The sequence below is a fragment of the Geotrypetes seraphini genome, chromosome 10 (assembly GCF_902459505.1).
Source record: "Geotrypetes seraphini chromosome 10, aGeoSer1.1, whole genome shotgun sequence".
Taxonomy (NCBI): Eukaryota; Metazoa; Chordata; class Amphibia; order Gymnophiona; family Dermophiidae; genus Geotrypetes; species Geotrypetes seraphini.
In genome coordinates, this window is record NC_047093.1 from 102,472,437 (window position 1) to 102,496,830 (window position 24,394).

General features: G+C 44.6%; 2 protein-coding genes across 7 annotated transcripts in view; one reads left to right on the forward strand and one right to left on the reverse strand.

Moving 5' to 3' along the window:
• SLC31A1 (solute carrier family 31 member 1) overlaps window positions 1-21,893 on the reverse strand; it is a 170,009-nt gene extending 148,116 nt beyond the window's left edge. Inside the window, exons 1-2 of one of the 3 annotated variants that reach the window (XM_033960339.1) lie at window positions 21,709-21,888; window positions 1,994-2,058 (exon numbers count right to left, since the gene is read on the reverse strand). The gene's annotated coding sequence lies outside the window, so the exon portion shown is untranslated. Of the gene's footprint in view, window positions 1-1,993; window positions 2,059-21,708 lie in introns of all 3 variants that reach the window. The other 2 variants (XM_033960338.1, XM_033960342.1) reach the window with 2 other exon arrangements.
• A 45-nt stretch (window positions 21,894-21,938) lies between these two features.
• FKBP15 (FKBP prolyl isomerase 15) overlaps window positions 21,939-24,394 on the forward strand; it is a 337,919-nt gene continuing 335,463 nt past the window's right edge. For 2 of the 4 annotated variants that reach the window (XM_033960335.1, XM_033960336.1), the window contains exon 1: window positions 21,956-22,330. In XM_033960335.1, coding sequence (XP_033816226.1) covers window positions 22,281-22,330 — 50 coding nt within the window. In that variant the 5' untranslated portion in view covers window positions 21,956-22,280. Of the gene's footprint in view, window positions 22,331-24,394 lie in introns of all 4 variants that reach the window. The other 2 variants (XM_033960334.1, XM_033960337.1) reach the window with 2 other exon arrangements.

Below are 24,394 nucleotides of genomic sequence, written 5' to 3' on the forward strand. Positions count from 1 at the left end.
CTCCTGACTCTAGAGACTCATTGAAAAGGTCATTCAGCGGAGCTACCGGAACTTCCCTAAGTTCCTTCTGCACCCTAGGATGTACACCATCCAGCTTTGTCTACCTTTATTTTAGCTAGCTCCTCATGAACACAAGGCTCTGAAAATCAATCAGGGTCTATTACGCCTCCATCCCTATTCACGTTTGTCTTCTGGGGTCCCACTCTTAGCGTTTCAGCCTTGAACACAGAATAGAAATATTTGTTAAGCAATTTGGCCTTTATCAGCTTCTACATATTCCTTCCTTTCACCTTTGAGTCTCACAATATCACTTTTGCACTTCTTCCTATCACTAATATATCTAAAAAAGTCTTGTCTCCCCGTTTTACCATGTCAGCTATTTTTGTATTGTTGCTTTCCCGACTACACGCCATGTTTTGCCTATAGCTGCATCAGTGGTATTTACCACTTCATAGTTTGACTGATCATGCATTTGACTTATCATGAGTTTGACTTATCATGAATCAGAACTGAGGTCTTTTTCTCCACTTTTTTTAAAATCCGTTTTGAACGTTGAAAAGGAAATGGGCTCCTATGATTGAATTGGGATGTATATTTTTTCATAAGAATTGATTTCAACTACTCCAATATTGACTAGGTAAATGTAACATCAGGGCATGCTAAAGAGGTAAAATTCATTGATGAAATTAAGGATTGCTTTATGGAGCAGCTAGTATGGGTAAGTAAATAAATAAAATAAATAAAATGAAGAGTGGAATTGTTCTAATTAGACTGATGACCACAATCTATTGTAAAAATGTTCTTTTACTCATCCAATGTTCAAATCGCTTTATTCATCCAATAACAATGACTTGACATGTACATGTTTCGGCCGAACAGGCCTGCTTCAGGAGTCTACAAATATATACATACATAAATAGATTAACAACATGAAAATGCATCAGATCACAAGTAAAAAAACATATGAATATGAATAAATGCATACCGACATAAACATAGCACCTTATAACTTAGAAATACTTAATAGCACATAAAGACAAAATATTAATAATACATAAGATTAAAACCAATATTATAATTAAATATATATCTCATATACATAAATCAATACTTTAAAACTTACAGCAATTATAAGATGAAATTTTAAAACCATGTCATAAAAAAATATATATATTTATGTAGAACAAGCTATGTTTACTGTATATATGATAAATAAAGAACCTTGGATAATTAATAGTATGGCGAAAGATTTTTATATAATGTGGAACCAATTATGTTTACTGTATATGGGATATAAATAAAAAACCTTTTGAACAACTGATGATGTATATGGGATATAAATAAAAACTTTTAACAACTGATGGTGAGATGGAAGTAAGATGAAATTTAAGTGTACATCATGCATTTAAAAGCTCAAGATGGCCCAAACAAAACAATAAATATTACAACATATAAAATAACAATGTTTATGAAATAAAATGTGTATCATAGTATTAATAAAAACCATTGATAAAAAAGCATAAGAACTAATCCCATGCAAACACACAAGGACAGAATTGAGCAATCAGAGGCCTATGATAAATTAAAATATGCTAGATACAACATCTACTAAAGATTAAATTCATAATTATATAAAGACCTTATTAACACTATATATATTTAAATGCAAAACAATGTATTATCATATATAGAACTAACAGCATAAAAACACAGCAGTCTAAATGACCAATAGCTAGGGTAGAAGTCTCATTGACAAAAAATATCAGCTTAAAAACTTGATTAAACCTGTTAGAAACATAGAAACATAGAAAAAAGCAGCAGAAAAGGGCTATAGCCCACCAAGTCTGCCCATTCCAAGTATCCCCTCCCCTGAATTTACTCCCTTAAAGATCCCTTAAATTTACTCCCTTAAATGTGCTTATGAACAATCTACAATGTATTGAGCCCTAATGAAGTGCAATTAAAACATAGGCGTTATTAAAAGCAAACATACCTTGAGAATCTACTGAGTTGTAACGGACGGTGTTTTGATTAGGCTCTCAAGTCAATGCTACGTTGCTGTGAATAAAAAAAGAAGAAAAGGTTTGCACAATATATTTCGTATTAAGTCAAGAAAACAAGGTGACCACCGTGATTATGTGTGCAGGTCTACTGCCAAACTAAAAAAACTGCTTCAAAATAAAAGCGGAATTAAATGATTGCTGAATGGGACCACTTCCTTCAAAGTCTAATTAAAGTGATTGAAGGAACCGTAAGCTATGATATCAGCCCAGTGACATAAATCACAGCTGTGTCGAAAAGTTAAAAACAGGCATCCTAATGCAGTGACAAACTTATTGCTGCGATTAAAAAATTCTGAAACCTCGCTGTAAATTAAAATGTCATATTTAAACAATATTAATACAATACAGAACAATGTGAAAGTGAAACCACTATGCAGGGCTCCGATGAGTGTAACATTCAAATAATGTTAGCTACGTTTGCTGAATTCAGACAATGCTGGCAAAATGTCCAAAAACACTTACTAATGGAACCCTGACATTGAAAATCAAACTGTGAGGCAGTTTCCACTACTGACAATTAGACAAAATTATGCAGGGACCTCTAAGGCACAAGAAAAAAACTTACTAAAAACTTCGGCAACAGTACTCAGAACCAAAAAAGTCCAGGGCGTTCTGGAACTAGAAAATGATGACCACTGAGTGATGTAATTTAAACAGTGCATGAGTGCTCCGGCGTTATGTGAAACGTAAGAGCATACCTATGAAACAGACCAATCCAAATGTTCTAATAATGTGTATATATATATGTATATATATGTATATATATATATATATATATATATATATATATACATACACATATATATAAAACCTTTAAAAGACAATGTAAAACATGCATATCTCTACTAAACCTGATACCGAATAATAAATGGATATGTTGAAAATGCTTGTCTTTGCTAAACCTGATAATGAATGTACATATGCATAAATAATTTGAACATGAACAAGGTAAAATTATGTCCTACCTGTTAATTTTCTTTCCCTTAGACACAGCAGATGAATCCAGAGATCAATGGGATAGCTCACATCTACCAGCAGGTGGAGATAGAGAAACTGATTAACAGGTGTTCTTATTGGCTGGCACTCCTCCTGTCTCATCAGTATAGCTCCTTGCCCAAGCACATTTAACCATCAATAGGCATAGCATGTAAAAAACTTCTTTCCCAGAACAAATCGCAAGAGGCAACGATACAGAATACAACCATTAACCACCACCAATCACGAAAAGTCGCACACGAAAAACCCGACAACCAAATACCAGAACGGGTGGGGCTCTGGATTCATCTGCTGTGTCTAAGGGAAAGAAAATTAACAGGTAGGACATAATTTTACCTTCCCTAGCAACAGCAGCAGATGAATCCAGAGACCAATGGGATGTAGCAAAGCAATCCTCAATCTGGGTGGGAAGCAAACGCCGCGTCCGCAACAACCGAAGCACCAAAAAACCCCTATCGCATGTGCGCTCACAAACAAGCAGAAACTGGAGAGAAGGCACTCTCGGAAGACCAGTTAGCCGCGAGACAAACACTCCTCCAAGGCAAAAAACCTCTGGGTCGAGCCCAAGAAGTAGCCATCGCTTCAGCGGAATGGTCATGAAGATCAATCGCCACCCGCTCCCCTGCCAGCAGGCAAGCATAAAGAATGTCCTCCTGGACCCAATGAGCGAAGTAGGCATTGGACGCCGCCATACACCTGAGGCTTCCATTGAAGAATATCGAAGGAGATATAAACAACCAACAGTTGGTAGAAACCGAGCTCGCGGAGAGCGCGACATACGAATCAAAAAAAAAAAAAGCAGTAAATAAAAGCACTGCTCCCAACATCCCCTCCCGGGAAGAAGGAAGGAAAAACGAGCATGACGTAAAAGAGAGAATGACACTCTCCTAGAAAGAATAGTGGTACCAGCCGAACTGATACCCCATAGTTCGAAAATCAGAAATAGGAATCCCCGTTGAACAAGGCTTGCAACATAGAAGATTGCAGAGCTGAAGCTAAGGCCACAAGAAACACCCTGTTCAACGGCACAGCCCTTTGGAATCCCAAAAGACAAGGATGAAATGAAGCCCTCGGTAAACTGTGAAGAAGTACGTGAAGAATGTACTCCAAACTGGGCTTTCCATGAGATGCCCGAACAAACCGCACTCTGTGTAGGAACTGAACTACATGAAGCTGAGAAGGAAACGAAGAGCAACCTACCCAGACCTTGTAACAAGCCAAGAAAAGGCTCTAGAAGCGGAATGGAATTGAACGCTAAGCCCTTGGCCATACACTTGTGTCAAAAAGGAACTTTGGAGTGGTTCAAACGTTAAGAAGCTTCCAAGAAAGGAAACAAAAAACCTCCAAAAGGAAGCAGAAGCCACCGTAGAAGATGTCCGTAGCACCCGGATAAGCGAAGAAACAACCTGCTTCGCCTAACCAGTACAAGTCAGCCAAGATTTCCAAAAAGCTAGGACGTAATACTACAGTAGTACAATTATCCATGTTGATTGGACCCCAGGGAGCAAAGACAGAGATACTCGGACACATCTATAGCCCGTCTGTCGAAAGACTCACTAAATCCGTATAGTAAGGATGGCGCTTCTCATCTAGAGAAACTATCAATACCGCGCCCGGAAGGCGAGCTCGAGATGGGAATCCAAGCCATCACCAGCAAGTGGCAAACACTGAAAAAGAGAAGGCAGAGGCGACAAAGGAGCCCCGCTGTAACCCCCTCTAACTCCCACTCCCTGGGCCCGCCAAACAAGCAAGGAAGCCTAGCATCGAGAGACGAGGCCATGAAGATTAGGCCCAGGAGATCTCACGTTCACCAAAAGAGCAAGAACGCCTGAGCCACAAATGTCAATATCCAGGATGCAGAAGAAACACTGGTATTAACATGCACACTCTCTAGAGTGCCCCCAGCACTCTGTAACCTACCAGAAATGGTCCATGCTCAGATTTCACGGATTATAGCTAAACTCTTATCTAGATTTATGAAAGGAGCTGCCAACCGAAGATGAAGATGAGAGTCCACCCAATGGAAGCCGAACAACTTCACCTGCCAACTGAGTACAACCCCTACTGCCCAAGCTGTAGAGAAATACCCGCATCCAAATACTGACCAAAACGACCGTCAGCGTCCTACCGGAAGAATGATCTGAAGCTCCAGAAAAGTAGCCTGACCTTGCTCCAGACTAGAAGAATGAACAAACACTGAGCCGCCTCAGAAGACCAGACTCCTGGAGCTGAGAATGGAAGCCACAGAGCCCCCCAACCCGACTGCCCGGGATGGGCGGTGGTCATGAGATAGTCTAACAAAGACCAAGGCATGTCTTGAAAAGAGAAATCGCGCCGAGCCACCAAAACAAACAGAGTGATGCAGAAGGAACATACCAAAAAAATTGGAGCCCTGAGATACCGGAAACCACCAGAACAAAAGCAACTGCTGAAGCGAAAGAAGGGAAAAGCAAGCCGAAGTTCCCAGTGGAGACAGCAACATGGACCCTAGAAACTGTACAGAATCCCTTACTCATCGCCCTGGAAATCGAAGAAGAATGCCAATCTGAAACCGAGATCTCACACCTAAGGTCCCGGAAAGAAATACCTTTGTCTCCTATATGAATAAAAACATCATCCCAACATACATATCAATAGCACCGGAGAAAAGAGCGCTTGCAAATTCGAAAATGCACGTGTAAAGGACTGAGGAAAAGAAACCACCTTTTTCGCGTCAGTCAAATGTTTGGAAGTCATCCGAGACAACAGGCAGTCAAGAAGAAATTAGATGAATCACCTGGTAGCGCCCAAATTAACTAAGCGCTCGAGAAGCCTCGGGTAGGCGAAATGGCATGTGCCAAACTGAAAGCGCAGCTCCAAGAGAGGCAGGCAAACCTAGTGCCGATTCGGAGTTCATAGAGAAAAGGTAAATAGACTCCCAGGTAGGCAGCAGAAATGAGGAACCCGAAAAACTAATTCAGCAGAATGGAATCCAACCTGCCCAATGCCTCCCATCCTGGCCACCATGTAAGAAGTGGTTCCCCAAGAACTACAAGAACCGTGCTGAGGACCAGAAAAACTTCAGAGAGAAACACAAAACATGGAGACTCAATGAACGAACAGTAAACCTGAGTAGGAAGTAAAGGTGCAAGCATCCTGAAAAAGGTACACAACCCCCCTGACCTTGAAGGATAGGGACTACTCCCCCATGAGAAAGCCTGACGAGGCCTAGGAAGAAGTCAAGATCCCCACAGAATGCCGTGCAAAAGGTCAGTCAACGGCAGGATGAGTAATTGAGGAACGGTAAGAAGAAAGAAATTCTCCTAGGGGAGAAAAAAAAAATCAAGGTGTGTAATGTGACCCATGCAGCAGGCCTACCTCCATGCCACGTGAGTGAAATACATGTGGCCTTTAAAGGGAATACGCACTGGATGCAATCAAGATGCTGTATACAGCGTCCTTTTGAAAACAACAGCATTGCAACAGGAATTAGATAACAGTGTTGTGACCTGCTCATATGCCAGCTCTTTGTCCCCGAGAAAGCTTAAAGAGCTGACCGTGGAAGGAAGGATCCTCACTAAGTACAGCAGCGGTAATAAAAAAGAGCTGGAGGACAAACACAATTTCAGCAAAGAAGACAGGATACCCCTGAAATCCAACTATACTCGCAATGTATCCATGACCAAGACGGAAGAGTCAAAAATAATAAGGAACTGCAGCCGCCTGCAGTAACTGAAACTGCCTGCCAGGTGCTACAAAAACCAACAGCACCCAAAGGGCAACCTTGTTGTGGGGTTTTGTTTTTTTTTCCCCACAGGCAACAAGGCGGCTCATGCCCCTAGAACCGCACCATAGGGACAGAAAGCAGTTCCGCAGCACTCCCAGACACACTGCGCCCCCAAACTGCACCCCTAACAGATAAACATAACCGCAGAACCAAAATGAATGCTATAATGCAACCAGACACACAAAGCACTGCACAGGGAAGCGAAAAGAAACATTCAATTATGCACATGCTCTCTTAGGAGATCCAAAGAGAAAGAAAGAAAGAGAAACCCCCACCAAGTGCCGGGTAATTTCAAGCTGCAAACCGCATCCTGTAGTACTGCACCTTCCGGTCCCCCTGTGCCGTGAAAAGTCGAACTAGGCAGAGGATCAGAAACTGAAGTCTCCCTCCAATATGCTCCCAATCCTACGGTGCAAGGTTATCCCGCAACTAGAAGTGCAGCAAATAAGAACATAAGAACATAAGAAGTTGCCTCCGCTCAGGCAGACCATAGGTCCATCCTGCTCAGCGGTCCGCTCCCGCGGCGGCCCATCAGGCCCATTGCCTGAGCAATGGTCTATACCTATCTATACCCCCCAATCCCTTTTTCTTCTAGGAATCTATCCAAACCTTCTTTGAAACCATTTAATGTTTTCTTGTCTACAACAGCCTCTGGAAGCGCGTTCCATGTGTCCACCACCCTCTGAGTGAAAAAGAACTTCCTAGCGTTTGTTCTAAACCTGTCCCCCTTCAATTTCTCCCAATGCCCCCTTGTGCTTGTGGTGCCCCTTAATTTGAAAAATAAACACTCATTAAGACCTCAAGCGCTGCCTCACATCCAAATGGGGCTGCTCCACCACCACGTGTGAAATCAAACACTAGGGAGGCCTTGTGAACAAAAAGATTACACGCTGCAACGCAGCTGATAACGGGGAGGTCGTTGCACCCGTTCAAAGCCAGCAGGGAAAATAACAGGCGACCCGCTGTGGCGCCGCCCGCAAAGGAGGACTCCAAGCGTGCTTTCCCCGAGCGCGGGAAAACGGATCCCCTCCACTGTCGGGAAAGTACATATTCATCGCCCCGCCACCTCCAGAATATAACCGAAACCGTGGCGGAGCTTCCCCAACAGACGAAAACACGCTTGCGTCTAACTGCTGCAAGCTGCCTTTTTTTTTTCTTACACTCCGAGCCCATGTGATAGCTGCAACCGCCGCAAAGCCACCGCCCGGGAAACCAATCAACGAGCGTGCCTTCCGCGAGCGGGAACGACCTAGGTCCCCACGAAGAGGAAACTCCATCAGCGCCAAGAAAAAAATGCATGCCCCTAGCACGCAGCAAAAGCATAGCCACTACGACCTCCAGCCACACTCCCGGAGGGTCCCGAGGTACTGCAAATTCCTGGGCCAAAAATATCAAGGAGACCACCAGCACTCCTCACCACCGTGACCGTTCACCAGCTCCAGCGTGCCAAATACAAATATCACCGCCCAGGAACCAAACGTCCCGAACACACACACATCCGCGACTGAAACACCCCCAAACTAAAAAGAAGCATACTCACATACATAGGTCTGAGCCCGTAAGTGCTGGTATATGCCGGTAAAAGCCGGTTGCTCAGCCTTTTTTTTTTTTTTTACAGGGAAAGAAGAAAAAATAGGGACTCAGTCAAACCCTCTATCATAGGAGGGAGGGTGAGGCAGGGACCTGGGGGGGCCCAGGTGTAACCCCTAAAGCCGGCACCATTCAGCCGGACACCCCTGTCTCACTGAAGAGGAAACCTCAACAGGAGAAATAAGCACTGATAACTCACTGAAGAGAAAAATCTCAACAGGAGAAATAGGATTTCAGTCACAGCCAGAATCCAGGAGCTAGGTGAATAGCGACTTTCCCCTACTGGGAGATAGAGCATACTGATGAGACAGGAGGAGTGCCAGCCAATAAGAACACCTGTTAATCAGTTTCTCTATCTCCACCTGCTGGTAGATGTGAGCTATCCCATTGGTCTCTGGATTCATCTGCTGCTGTTGCTAGGGAAGATAATGTTATCTGCAAACCCTATATTGATTAATAATAATAACAAAACATAATGTCTAAAAACAATCACACAATTCCTTCGCTCTGCTGGGCTCCTCCTTATTTCCCGGCCAGCAGCGCACAGATCAGCAGCGCAGATGTCAGGAGCAAGCTTTACGCTCTCCCGCTCGGCCCTGCGCTGCTTTCCGAATAGCTGCCATAAGTTCTCGTGAGTCCCGCGAGAACCTACGGCAGCCATTCGGAAAGCAGCACAGGGCCGAGCAGGAGAGCGTAAAGCTTGCTCCTGACATCTGCGCTCCTGATCTGTGTGCCACTGGCCGGGAAATAAGACGAGGGTGGAAACACGCTGGACCATAACGCTAGAAACTGCTAGTGCAGTTTAATAGAAGAAGCCCATAGTTTGAAAAAAAAAAAAGAAAAGAAAAAAGTAAACCATTAAGAGAATGTTGAACTCAGCGTTGAAGACTGAGGCTGTCAGTTGCTTTTCCAGAGAAAAACTTCATGGAAGGATTTTGCTTTTAGCACAAATCTCTTTAAAGTTTGCATTTAAGGTTTCTTTCTTTAAGATTGTAATAGTATTTCTATTTAAAGTATGTTTTATATTCCTTTAGTAAACAATGGGCAGAATGGTAACTTAGCTTGCATTACAATCCAGTACTAAGGACATGCTGTTCATGAAAGATATTTTCATTTTTTTTCCCTAAGGGTAAAATTATTGTCTATCTTCAATAATGCATACTTCCTGGAATCTTTTCTGTTTTGAAAACAAGGATCTTTTGCTTGCTTATAAAAAAAGGTACTATTTAAGGATAAGATATATCTTTCTTTCTAAAAACAAGTCTTTAAGTTTAAAGTTTAATGGCTATTTGATATATCGCCTATCGTTATACTAAGCGATTATACAAAATATTTAATTCCTTTCTGTGGTTGGTCCTGCTATCCCCGTTGGTTTCTTCTTGGGCGGTGGAGGGAGCTGGGGGGGAATATTTAATTTAATTTATTTCATCTCATTTAATTTAATTTACTTCTTTAACCCACTTATCAGTCTCCTTTAGATTAATTTACTTTCTTGCATTCCTTTGGTAAACTGGTAGCTTTACTGCACTAAGATAGTGGTGCTAAGGAGTTTTCCTTTTAAGAGTGCATATCATATGATTTTATGTAATTCTAAATATATATTTAGAATATTTTAGAAATTGTTGTAACAGAAACGTACCTAACTTTGTAAACTTCCTTTAAGCCTGTTATGTTTTAAAATCTAAGGAATTTTCTTTGTCTGAAATAATACTGCCTTCTAAGGGGATGAGCTGATTAAGTATTGGAGCTAGGAGTGATGACATGTTATAATTATATAAGCATATACCCAGCCATCATACAAAGGGCAATTATGGGATTATGTTTTATCGAAATGCATATAATTGCCATTTTAATTATAACCTCAAGTTTAATTTTAATATAAATTGAATAAAATATTATTTTTATTGAAAATGTATACCTTTGTGTGAGTTATTGGTGTCAAAAGTAAGTATGTTTGTGTTGAGATGCAGTATCTGCATTGTATTTAATTTCAAATGTTTTATTATTTGTACACTTGATGTAAGATTAAAAATGAATAAAGAATTAAAAAAAATAAAATAAAAAGAGATGCAGTATCCGTGCTGAGGGAGGAGCAGAAACTGTTACTTTTTGCGGATGATATCCTACTTACGGTAGATAGGCCTCATGAATCTTTAACCAAGATTTTGACCATTTTAACGACTCATGGGCATTTACTGGGATTTCAAATAAATCTGAACATATCCAATATTTTGAATTTTAACAGCGAGTTCAGATGATAAGCGTTGGCTGCAAAGCCAATATCTGTTTGTTGAGCAACTACGGATATTAAATATTTGAGGATCCACCTCTCCGTAAATTTGAATGAGCTGTACCATTTGAACTACCCACATGTCATGAGGGAAGTGTGGCAAGTGTTAAATAAATGGGAACACCAGCAAATCTCTTGGATGGGGAGGGTGCATGCAATTAAAATGGTGCTTTTACCCAGGCTCCTATATCTATTCCATGCATTTCCCCCCCCCCTCTGTCTAAGGCAGGGGTGTCAGAGTCCCTCCACGAGAGCCACAATCCAGTTGGGTTTCAGGATATCCGCAATGAATATGCATGAGATCTATTTGCATGCACTGCTTTCATTGTATGCTAATAGATCTCATGCATATTCATTGGGGAAATCCTGAAAATCCGACTGGATTGCGGCCCTGAGGAGGGACTTTGACATCCCTGGTCTAAGGGCTTTTTTGCAACAATACATAAGAGGATATTTCATTATTTCTGGTATCACAGGTCCCCAAGAGTGAAACGGGATATGAAGTTTCAACCACTAGAATGGGGTGGTATGGGGGTCCCTAATTTCCAACGGCACAGCTTCGCATCTTGTTGGCCTGGTGTGGCACTGGCAGCAAGACATGCGTAGATATATTGCCCATATACCATGATTCCATATCACTTAGCCACCTCCCTTGGCTCCCTTTGAAAAACCTCAGGGTAGTGATAGGACAAGTGCATCCATTTATCTTGCAGGCACTACAGTTATGGGTTAAAATTTGAGCTATGGTGTTCAAACACTAATCCTACTTCAAGCAAACCCCACTAGTAGTGGCAGAAGGCTTTTCAATTGGTGGGACAGATGTACGCTACAAAACTTGGGTGGAGGGAGAGCTCATAACATTGGGTCAATTCTCAGTAGAGGAGCAGCTGTTCCCTTTGTCAGAGCTTATGTGGTCTTATGATCTTACGTTGATGCACCAGTTCCAGTACCGTCAGGTTCACGCATTTCTCTGCAAATGGGCATTGCTGGATTTATGCATTAAGAACCCACTGTGGGATAGGGTGTGGGATACTCACTCTGAAAGGGAGGAGTATTTCTTGCATTTATAAAGCGCTACTGTGTAAAGGGGATCCTCCTAAGTTCTACACCAAGAAGTGGGAATCTTTACTGGGTTATTCTCTAGACCAGGGATGTCAAAGTCCCTCCTCGAGGGCCTCAATCCAGTTGGGTTTTCAGGATTTCCCCAATGAATATACATGAGATCTATTAGCATATAATGAAAGCAGTGCATGCAAATAGATCTCATGCATATTCATTACTTATTAAATAACAACGGGATTTATAATTTCGATTCAATTGCTCTCATACATTAAAACATCATTTGATACACCATAGAGAGAGCACATTAGTAATTGCAACACATATAATCATTTAAAATTTATTTCTCATATATAATTTCACTCACAACTATCACAAATTTATATAAACCACACTAGCATCATTCATTAAGCGCGTCGTCAACAGAAGAACTGCAAAATAGCGATAGCACTAGTAACAGTGAGCAAGGGAGTAAATTAGCCACTGATTTTTTGCGGTTACAACCAAAACCAGGCAACAAGACAGCACAAGGGAATTATGAAGGAGTCAAAACAAGGCGTCAAGCCAAGAGTGGATTAATATCATTAATCTATCCTCTAGACAATTATCTGGTCCTGAATTATCTGTCCTTCAATTGGGTCTTTCTTTTGTTCCTTATTCTCAGTATGATGCTTTTACTACTAGGGTCAATCTATATCGATTCTTTAGGAAGTTGCGCTTAAAAGTATATTTTTCTCAGCACAATCAGGAAAGTTTGGATGATGGCAATAGTGAACAGGAGGAATGCACCTTTATGCAAAAATATAAATATAAATCCCAGTGGATGCCCCCAGGACATAATGACCCTATAATTGAAACATTCCAGCAATTAGTATTACAAGGATTGAATGAAGTTGAAGAGGATGAGATGCCAGTGTATCATAATTTATCTGAGAAACAAGTTAAAGCACTTCAGGATATGAAGGAGGATAATAATAGCAATGTGATTACCAGAGCTGATAAGGGAGGTGCGGTGGTAGTGTTAGATACTACTGACTATATTAAAGAAGCCATCAGATAACTCACCAATCTGTTGATTTCAACCACAGACTACAAAACCTTAAAAAAAGAAACAAAAACCCTACTCTTCAAAAATATATAAAACCAATAATGCTCCGAACTTCTCCTGCATTACCAACTACTCCTTAGCAAATTAGAAAACATTCAAACTATTCCTTAAGTACTTCTTAATATCTCATCAATATGTACTTCTTAATATCTTATCAGTATGTAATTCTTAATATCAAAACAATTCTTATGTAATCCACCTTGAACTGCAAGGTAAAGGCAGAATAGAAATCACTAATGTAATGTAACTAAATAATGTGTAATATTATCATCATCTAGGTACTAATGACCCTACTGATGAATATTTGAAAACTGTAAAGCACAGTTACTTACCGTAACAGGTGTTATCCAGGGACAGCAGACTGATATTCTCACATGTGGGTGACGTCATCCACGGAGCCCCGACGCAGACAGCTTTTCAAGCAAACTTGATTGAAGATTCAAGCTTGCTAAGCTGCACCACGCATGTGCATGCCTTCCCGCTCCACTAGAGGGCGCATCCCCACCTCGTGGTCCTCAGTTCATATAGCCAGCAAAGAAGCCATCCCCGGGGAGGAGGGTGGGTTGTGAGAATATCTGCCTGCTGTCCCTGGATAACACCTGTTACGGTAAGTAACTGTGCTTTATCTCAGGACAAGCAGGACATATTCTCACATGTAGGTGACCTAAAAGCCAACTAAAAAAGGGATGGTGGGAAGATGGCAATTTAGGAAAACAGATTACGCAAAACCGACTGGCCAAACCGGCTGTCGCTCCTGGACAAAGTATCCAGACAGTAGTGTGAGGTAAAGGTATGAACCGAAGACCAAGTGGCAGCCTTGCAGATCTCCTCGATAGGCGTAGACCTGAGGAAAGCGACAGAAGCCGCCATCGCTCGGACCTTATGTCCCATGACCCGACCCTGCAGCGCGAGACTAGCCTGAGCGTAGCAGAAGGAAATACAAGCCGCCAACCAATTGGACAAGGTGCGCTTGGAAACCGGCCGACCCAATCTATTGGGATCAAAGGACAAAAACAATTGAGGAACCTTCCGATGAGACTGAATGCGTTGAAGATAGAAAGCCAATGCCCTCTTACAGTCAAGAGTATGCAACGCCACCTCTCCAGGATGAAAATGTGGCTTGGGAAAAAAGACAGGAAGCACAATGGACTGATTGAGATGAAAATCAGACACCATCTTGGGCAAGAATTTAGGATGAGTGCGGAGAACCACCTTGTCATGATGGAATACAGTAAAAGGCGGATCCGCCACCAAAGCCTGCAGCTCACTAATCCTGCGAGCAGAGGTGAGCGCAAGCAAAGAGATCACCTTCCAAGTAAGAAACTTCAGGTGAGACTTATCCAGAGGCTGAAACGGAGGCTTCATTAGCTGAGCAAGAACCACGTTGAGATCCCAAACCACAGGAGGAGGATGGACATTCAAGAGCCCTCTCATAAAGCGAGAAATCAAAGGATGAACATAAATGGGATTGCCATCAAGCTGCTGATGAAAGGCAGCAATCGCACTAAGATGGACCCGAACAGAATTTGTCTTAAGGCCAGAACGGGACAAATGAAGCAAATATTCCAAAATTGAAGACAAAGTTGCTGACGAAGGATGAATAGAATGCGAAGCACACCAGAAAGTGAATCTAGTCCACTTCTGGGAATAACATTGCCGCGTAGAAGCCTTACAAGAGGCCTCCAAAACATCCCGCACCGACTGGGACAACTGAAGAGAAGGAATCAGGTGGAAAGGAATCCAGCTGTCAGATGTAGAGACTGCAGATTGGGATGCAACAGTGATCCCCGACTCTGAGACAGCAGAGAACGAAAAACAGGCAGAAGAAGAGGCTCCCTGACACTGAGCTGAAGAAGCAGGGAGAACCAGGGCTGCCGAGGCTACCAAGGCGCAATCAGGATCAGATCGGCATGAGTCAACTTGAGATGTACCAGCGTTCTCAAAATCAGAGGAAAGAGTGGGAACGCGTAAAGGAACCTTCCCTCCCAAGCCAGGAGGAAAGCATCCGCCTCGAGACGAGCCCTCAAGTATATCCGAGAACAGAAGAGAGGCAACTTGTGATTGAGGGGGGAAGCAAACAGATTTACCTGAGAAGTCCCCCAGCGCTTGAACACCTGATGCAAAGTCTGAGAATGAAGAGACCATTCGTGCGGCTGCAGGAGACGACTCAGTTTGTCCGCCAAACAGTTGCGTTCTCCCTGAATGTAAACCACACGAAGAAAGATGTTGTGGCGGAACGCCCAATCACAAAGGTGAAGGGCCTCCCTGCAAAGAGACAGGGACCCCGTGCCCCCCTGTGTGTTGACGTAATACATCGCCACCTGATGGGAAGAGGGGCCGATGGCAGAGCGGAGGGGGCCCGCCCTCAACCGCTCAGACCGTCAAAAGGAAGGCGTGGGCTTAGACGCCGCCAGCACTTGAGGCTTTTACTGCACCCGGGACTGCTGAGGCGGGCGTCGAGGAGGCGGCCTTGAGAAAGCCGGAGTTGTTTTCTGTGGGTACCGCCGGGGCGGAGCCCGATAGGTCTTCGGAGTGACAGGCTTCGCTTTAGGTCTCACCAGGGAAGCAAATGACCATTCGTGCTCCGAGAGGCGCTTCGTAGCTGCCTCGATGGAGTCATTGAAGAGCTCCGAGCTCACACAGGGAAGATTAGCGAGGCGATCCTGAAGATTAGGATCCATGTCCACGATCCTGAGCCACGGCAGCCGGCACATGGCCACAGCGAATGAAGAGACCCTGGAGGTGAGCTCGAAGGCGTCGTAGGTGGCATGAAAGAGGTAAAGACGCAGTTGAGAGAGGGACTCGACCAACTCCCCAAATTCGTCCCGGTGAGAATCCGGCAAACCCCCCTGGAAGGCAGGCAGGGATTTCACCAACTGCCTGAGATAAGAGGTGTAAGTAAAGGAGTAATTCAGAACGCGATTGGCCATCATCGAGTTCTGATACAGCCTCCGTCCAAACTTATCAAGAGTACAGCCCTCGCGCCCCAGGGGAACCACCGCAGAAATCCGGGAAGGGTGAGACTTCTTAAGCGAGGATTCCACCAGCAGCGACTGGTGAGACAGCTGGGCCCGCTCAAACCCCGGACACGGCACCATCCGGTACTTCGACTCCATCTTAGATGGAACAGCAGTGACAGCATACGGAGTTTCCAGGTTCCGCAGAAAAGCCTGACGGAGCACTGGGTTTAAGGGAAGCCGGAGAGACTCCCGGGGCGGGGAAGGCAAGTCCATCTCTGCCAGGAACTTCTTTGTATATTTGGAGTCTGACTTAAGGTCCAAATCCAGCGCCCATCTCATGTCCAGCACAAATCTCGAGAATGAAGAAGGGCGAGCTCCGGCCCGGCCGTCCGTAGGGGTAGGCGAGCGTGAACGGTGAGCTGCCGAAAAGGAGGGTGAAGCCTCGTGAGAATAGCGGGGTTCACGACCAACACCTTGCTCCGAACCCCAAGAGGAAATGGCGAAGGAACGCGCCGGCGTCAAGGACCGACGAGGCCCCGAGGACCCCCGCGGGGAAGACCTCGGGTTAGGCAGTAGCGAAACCCGCCGATGCCTCGTAGAAGGGTCCCGAGAGCCCCGGGGAGAACCCTTCGATAGTAAGGTGGTCCGGGCCCAGACACCCAATCGAGGAGGCGAGCGGAGCAACTGTGGGTTAGAGAGAGAGAGATCAGAGATCCGAAGAGCCTCGACGGTACGGGCCGTCGGGGAGCGACCCCGCCTCGGGGGGAATTCCAGGGACACTTCGACGACCGACGGAGCAGGGACGAAGGATGCTTCGATCGATGCTTCGACCGAGGCCAGCCCGAGGGCGAGGAATGGCCCGAGGCCCGGGGCGAAGAATCAGAAGATGAGAGCCGCCGGGACCGGCGCACCTTGCCCCGAGGAGCCCCAACGCCCCGCTCAGGCTGGTCCGAAGTCGAGGCAGGCTGCAAGTGGGCCAACGCCGAGGACAGCTCCGACGAAATTAAAGCACAGAGCATGTCCTGAAACACCGGGACCGCCATCATGGACGGCATATCCGAGGTGGCAGTGCATTCCACAGAGGGCGACCTCGACACAGAGTATTCCCTTGGAATGGACGCAGGCACAGGCTTGGAGGACCGGACCGGGGCCGAGGGCGGCGCACCCCCACCATGCCCCGACACTGTCCCCACGGACAACTTCTTCACCAGCATGGAACCTGAGGAGAGAAGCGGGGACTTACCCGGAGCTGAAGACTTAGAGGCCGATGTCGAGGACTTCGAAGCCGAGGACAGCCAGGGCGGGGCCGAGGTCAAGGCCGGGGCCGAGACCAACGTCGAGGCCGGGACCGAGGCCGGCTCCACCACAAACAGGTCCGCCATACAAGCCCGACGGCGTCGGAGAGCCCGGGATTGGAAAGTCGCGCACCTGGGGCACGAATCGGTAGGATGATCAGCCCCCAGGCACAAGATGCACCACCGATGGGGGTTGGTGATCGACAGCAGCTGATCACACCGGGTGCACTTTTTAAAACCAGACAACGGCCGGGACATGAAAACCAAGGCCATGACCGAACGAGGCCACATGGCCACGGCAATCCGGGAGCCCCCGGATGCCTAAACACGACCAAAAATGTTTTTTGTTTTTTTTTGTAGAACAACCGAAAATGAAAGCGCACAGCGACTCTGAAAAAAGAAAATAACAAAGCCGCGGTGCTAGAAGGCAATTCGCACGGAGAACAAAAGATCAGGGCTTCTGGCTCCAAGGAAACTTTAGAACTGAGGACCACGAGGTGGGGATGCGCCCTCTAGTGGAGCGGGAAGGCATGCACATGCATGGTGCAGCATAGCAAGCTTGAATCTTCAATCAAGTTTGCTTGAAAAGCTGTCAGCGTCGGGGCTCCGTGGATGACGTCACCCACATGTGAGAATATGCTGCCTGCTTGTCCTGGGATAATGGAATGCTTGAATGAAGCAAGAATGAAACAGATCATTTCTATGAAAGAATATCGCAATCTGTTAGTTAAATATCTGAAGATACTGTCTATATATTTCACTCCTAAAATACATAAAATTTTGACGCTGCCTCCGGGGAGACCTGTTGTTGCTAGTTCCAGTTCCCTATTTCAGCCCTTATCTCAATATCTAGATTTTTTTTATTTGCATGATTTGGTTCAAAAGATTCCTTCATACGTTGAAGATTCGAGGCATTTGATTGAGGAATTGGACAAGATGGATCTTACAGGCCCTGTGATAATGGCTACGTTAGATGTTAATGCATTATACACTAACATTTCTCAACAGCAAGCTATAATATTATTAGATCATCTTATTGATTCTATGAGTTTATCTCAGGAACATAAAGATATGTTAAAAACATTTGCTAGATTGGTTATTCAGTGCAATTATTTTATTTTTTTTAGATCAGTATTATTTACAAGTAAAAGGTGTAGCTATGGGTGCTACTGTAGCGCCATCTGTTGCCTGTTTATAAATCCCCCAATATAACAACTGGGTGAAATTCAAACAGAGAAAGTTCCCAAAGAGCTGTGAACAGGAAATGCAATCGGTTTAGAAGTGAAGATTCAGGAAGTTGTTGAACTTGATGTTCCATCCAGCATGGGGGTTCTCTGAAGAGCCTGAAGGACCCACCTGTACCTGCTGTAGCAAGTTGGCTTCCTAAACACTCACAGTTAAGTTTTGCCTATTTTGAGGATCTTTTTCTTTCTGCCTCCCCGAGCTAGGCCAGGCGCGTACAAGCGCCGGACCCACAAGACTTCACCTCCAATGTCAATTCTGATGTCGGAGAGGAAGTTCTGGGCCAGCCAATTGCTGCCTGGCTGGCCTGGAACATCCTCTCCGATGTTAGAATTAACATCGGAGGTGAAGTTTTGTGGGCCTGGCACTTGTATGTGTCAGGCCAGGCTCGGGGAAACAGGGAGAAATTGGTGTGGTGGCTTGGGGTGGGGGGGTTAGGGAAAGAATCGGGGAAGTGGAGAAATCGGCGCGATGGCTTGGGGGGGCAGGGGAAGAGAGACAGAAAGAAAAGGGGAGGGGGCAGAAAGAAAGAAATATTATATTTACAGAAGAAGGAAGTGCAACCAGAGACTCATGAAATCACCATACAAAAAAGTAGGAAAAATTATTTTATTTTCAATTTAGTGATCAAAATGTGTTCGTTTTGAGAATTTATATCTGCTGTCTATATTTTGCACTATGGCCCCCTTTTACTAAACCGCCTTAGCATTTTTTAGCGCAGGGAGCCTATGAGGGATATTCAGTGCAAGGAGCTGCGAGAGGCATTAAGTGCAGCTCCCTGCGCTAAAAACTGCTATCGTGGTTTAGTAAAATGGAAGGGGGTATATTTGTCTATTTTTGTACAGTTGTTACTTAGGTAACATTGCATATTTTAAAGTCATCTGCCTTGACCTCTGAAAAAAACTCCCGCATACAAATGATAATTAACATTTTCTCTGTGTAAAGTGTGCTTTGTGTTTTTAAAAATTTTATTGTTGGTAGATCATTTTGACTTGGTCATTTTAAAAGTAGCTCGCAAGCCAAAAATGTGTGGGTACCCCTGGTATAGAGAGAAGTGTAACCAGCAGAAGAAAGGGGTTGATGCCCTTGCAGAGGTCATTGAGGACACATTTGGAGTACTGTGTTCAGTTTTGGAGGCTGCATCTGGCGAAAGATATAAGCAGACTTGAGGCAGTCCAGAAGAAGGTGACAAAAATGTTAAGGGGTTTGCGCCAAGAAATGTACAAGAAGAGACTGGAAGAGGAGGGACAGGGGAGATATGATACAGACATTTAAATACTTGAAAAGTATTAATATAAAACCAAATATTTTCCAGAGATAAGAAAATGGTAAAACTAGAGGCATAAATTGAGGTTGCGAGATAGTAGTCTTAGTAGTAATGTTAGGAAATGCTTTTTCATGGAGAGGGGGATGGATGCCTGGAATGCCCTCCTGAGGGAGGTGGTGGAAAGGAAAACGATGACAGAATTCAAAAATCAGTGGGATGAACACAGAAGATCTCTAATTAGAAAACGAATGGTATAAATTGATGAACTAAAGCTGATTTCTGGCAGACTTACATAGTCTGTGTCCCATATATGACAACTCGGTTCAGAATGGGCTGGGAAGGGCTTTGACTGGAACTACAATAATTTGGAATAGCACAGTGCTGGGCAAACTCTAAGGCAGAGGTAGCGAGCCTTTGGCACGCGTGCCAGAGGGGGAACTCAGAGCCCTCTCTGTGGGCATGCGCACCATCGCCCCAGCACAGAGTTCATTACCCCACCAACCCTCCCACCACGAGGCCGACATACCTTCGTTCTGAACAGCAGCAGCTGCAGGACTCTGAATAGGCTGCTTCGCGGCTTTCCCCGCTGGGGCCTTACCTCTGCTGCATCACTGATGATGTCATCAGTGATGCTGCACAGGGAAGGCCCAGGCAGGGAAAGCCACGAAGAAGCCTGTTCAGAGTGCTACAGCCGCTGCCGTTTGGAACAAAGGTATGTCGACCTTGCGGTGGGAGGGTCGGTGGAGTTCTGCTGCGTGAGATGGGAAGGAGTGATGGAAAGATGCTGTGCAAGGGGATGGGTTGGCGGAGTCATCAGGGTTCTGCTGCACAGGGGAATGGCTTCGTATTATCTGTCCAAGGTGCTTAAACTGTTATTGTTCATTTTACGCTAATGAATTTGCTCTATGTTCCTTAGAGTGCGAGTCCTGTTTGAGCTGGAAAACAAGTTCTACCAGTAGTTTGTCCAAGTTGTTTAAACTCTTATCGCTCATTTTACACTAATGAATTTGCTCTGTTATAAGATCTCAAGACTTTTTTATTTCAGAAATGTCATGACATCTGAAATTCAGTTTAAGGATCTGTAATTTATTTGCTAACTATTTAAAGCTCATTTTATAGGGAAGATGTGGCATACAAGATTAGATCTAAGGCAACACAATGAAACTGCTTTTGGGGTTCTGCTGCATGGGGGGATAGAAAGTTGCTGCACAAGGGGATGGTGAGAGGGGAGGAAAGTAGCTGCACATGGGGGGGGGAGAGGGGGAAGAAAGGAAAGAGGAAGAATTGGGGTGGAGGAGAAGAAGGGAAAGATGATCATTGTACACACAAAAATAAGAATTCCCGAAAATAAGCCCTAGTGTGTTTTTTGGACCCAAAATTAAAATTAAGACAGTGTCCTATTTTGGGGAAAACATGATACTTGAAAGCCAGAGGGATGTGAGGTTAGGCTGCTCCCCTCCCCCTCTCCACCTCCACACACGCCTGAGGACATTTCTCACATCACCTGCCCCCCTCTGCCCAGCAGCCCGTCATGTTGGCACTTTGTGATAAATAAGTGGGTTTGGGGTTGCAGTTTGGGGACTCGGTCTCTAAAAGGTTCGCCATCACTGCTCTAAGGTCTGTCTGTATTCCACAAATAAATTGGTTTGATAAGTGAAGTTTGAAGACAATTCCATTAGCTGGAATATAAGGACAATATTGGTCAGACTTCACAGTTAATGGCCCAGAAACAACTCCGAAAAAAAATACAATTTAATGTAATTATGAAGTTATAATACGTGTAAATACTGGGCAAACTGGATGGACATTTACAATAGTGATTTAACACGAAAAGACTACGAGTTACAGGACGAGTATTACAATTCCATTCGCCATGAAGAAGTTTGAAATATCGTACAATACAAACAGAGCAACTTCTTGTTCAAAAGGTTCCCCCAAAGCAAGCACTACAAAGAACCCCCTTACCACTTATAGACCAAACACATTGTAGCAATGTCCAAATAACTGCTTTTTTTCTTTAATCTTTTTGTTTCCAAAATTGTCAACACCAGAGAAGCATACGCCCATCATACCTGTCGTTTTTAAAACAAGGATAACAATAGCAAAATCCTCCCCTTCTCCTTGCTTTTGCTTACACCGACTCTCAACCCAGTAGTCCACGACTCCAGTGCAGTCGTAAAGTGTATAGCAGCACAGATGTACAGTACTGCGTTTCAAGCCTCATTCTAAATCACAGTTCCTCTTCCCTTCAGCAGCTTGGCCAATGAATTCTTTAAGCAAATTCCGGGGGCGCACATTGAGAGTTGCCTTGAAGGCGGGGCCAACAGTGCCCAGAGTGACACTTCCTAGTTTTATTGAAGAATCGTTATCGCCAGAACACGTAAAACTGCGATGCTTCAAGTACAAATGTGAGAGCTCAAGTAAAAATTGCATTTCAAACTGCACGAGCATGGCACAGCATAAATAACATTGCACAGATAACGTTTGAGGAGGAGACAGAGGCGTGATAACGTCTTTTTTTTTTTTCCGGGAATTTTGTGGCAGTTTTGTGACAAGAGGTGTCAGATGACTGGAATCAGTTGACGGGCCTGGATGTGCGATTGCTGAAATTGGTGACCCAGCTTGTTTCCGACCTGGTATCGTCATGTTTGGGGATGGTGAAGATGATGTGGATTTTCTTTCTCCTACGGGAGGGTGAGTTTTTTTATCTGCTATCAAACACGGGCGCTTTTTAAGGGCTTCTCAGCTGATTACCTGTTCTGAGCAATTTAATAGTAGAGCGTTAACTGTTGTGTTTGACTTAGGGGTTTGATTTACGGATTTGCTTGATAGCTGAAGCAGAATAGCAAGTTGCGAATAAATAAATTAATATTAGCACAACCACAGGAGAAGTAGCACTTTTCAGCTTGTGGCCGGTTACCCCTTCCTCCCCTCAACAGTCAGAGATAATACAGTTCTTGGGAAGCAGTGGTCTATTTTGTGACCGAGTAGTTTGAAGGAGGTTTTCTCTGTAGTTAATATAGGGCAGTGATCTCAAACTCAAACCTTTTGCAGGGTCACATTTTGGATTTGTAGATACTTGGATAACGTGACCATTTTTTTTTTTTTCATCAAAACGGGACATCTATTTGTCAGTCCCGCCCCCAATTCCTCCCTAATCCCGCCCCCAATTTCTTCCATTCATTTTTCCATGTACACATATCTTATTAATTCATAATGGTAACCATAAAATTAACCCCCCCACACACACACAAAGCACAGTATATGCAGAGAAAATATTAATTATCATTTATATTTAGGGGGTTTTCAAAGATGTCAATGCAGATGACTTTAAAATATGTAATGTCACCTCAGCAACTATAGAAAAATAGACAAATATAGTGCAAAATATAGACAGCAGATATAAATTCTCAAAACTGACACATTTTGATCACTAAATTGAAAATAAAATCATTTTTCCTACCTTTGCTGTCTGGTGATTTCATGAGTCTCTGGTTGCGTTTCCTTTTGACTGTGCATCCTTTCTTTCTTTCTGCACTCAGGCCCAACAATTGTCCCTTTCTATTCCCTCCCTCCTTCCTTCCTATGTCCTTAGTGCCTCCAGTGCGTCCTTAGTGCCCACAATGCCTCCTTCCCATGTCCTTAGTGCCCCCTTCCCATGTCCTTAGTGCCCCCTCCTGTGTCCTTAGTGCCTCCTTCCTATGTCCTTAGTGCCCCTAGTGCCTCCTTCCCATATCCTGAGTGCCCCCAGTGCCTCCTTCCTATGTCCATAGTGCTCCTTCCTATGTCCTTAGTGCCCTCAGTGCCGCCTTCCTATGTCCTTAGTGCCCCTAGTGCCTCCTTCCCATGTCCTAAGTTTCCTCAGTGTCTTCTTCCTATGTCCTTAGTGCCCTTTCCCATGTCCTTAGTGTCCCCTCCTGTGTCCTTAGTGTCCCCTCCTTTGTCCTTAGTGCCCCCAGTGCCTCCTTCCTATGTCCTTAGTACCCCTTTCTATGTCCATAGTGCCCTCAGTGCCTCCTTCTTATGTCCTTAGTGCCCCAGTGCCTCCTTCCTATATCTTTAGTGCCCCTACCCATGGCCTTAGTGCCTCCTTCCTGTGTCCTTAGTGCCCCCAGTGCCTCCTTCCTATGTCCTTAGTGCCCCTAGTGTCTCTTCCCATGTCCTAAGTGCCCTCAGTGCCTCCTTCCTATTAGAGAATGACACGGTGGTCGTTACCCACGGCTAACCTGCCAAAACGGGGAAAGAAAAAATAGTGGTCACTGCAGGGACGGGGACAAGGCCATTCACCGCCCCATGGAGCGGTGAATGGTCTTGTCTCCGCAGTGAGGCAATCAAGGATCGCAGGCTCCAGTGGCTTGCACAAATTACATTGTAACGTCCCACGGAAGTAAGAGGGAGGGAGGGAGGTAGATAGATAGATAGGCCGCGCGATAGGAGCTGAAGGGTGGTAGAAAGGAACAGATGGTGAAGGAGGGAGGGAAGGGTGGTGGTGGAAAGGAATAGAACAGACATTGCAGGAGGGTAGAGAGGAACAGACCCTGAAGGGAAATGTGGAAGACCAGAGTGGGGAGAAGACGCTGGAAGGGAAGAAGACAGATGCCAAACTATGGGGAAGCGGAGGGAAGAAGATGGGTGCCAGACCAATTGGGGGGGGGGGGGTGAAGGGAGAGGCACAGTAACAGAGCAAATGGAAGACGCAGAGAGAAGACACACAGTGCTTGGAAGGAATTGAATGAGAAGATGAGGAAACCAGAAACC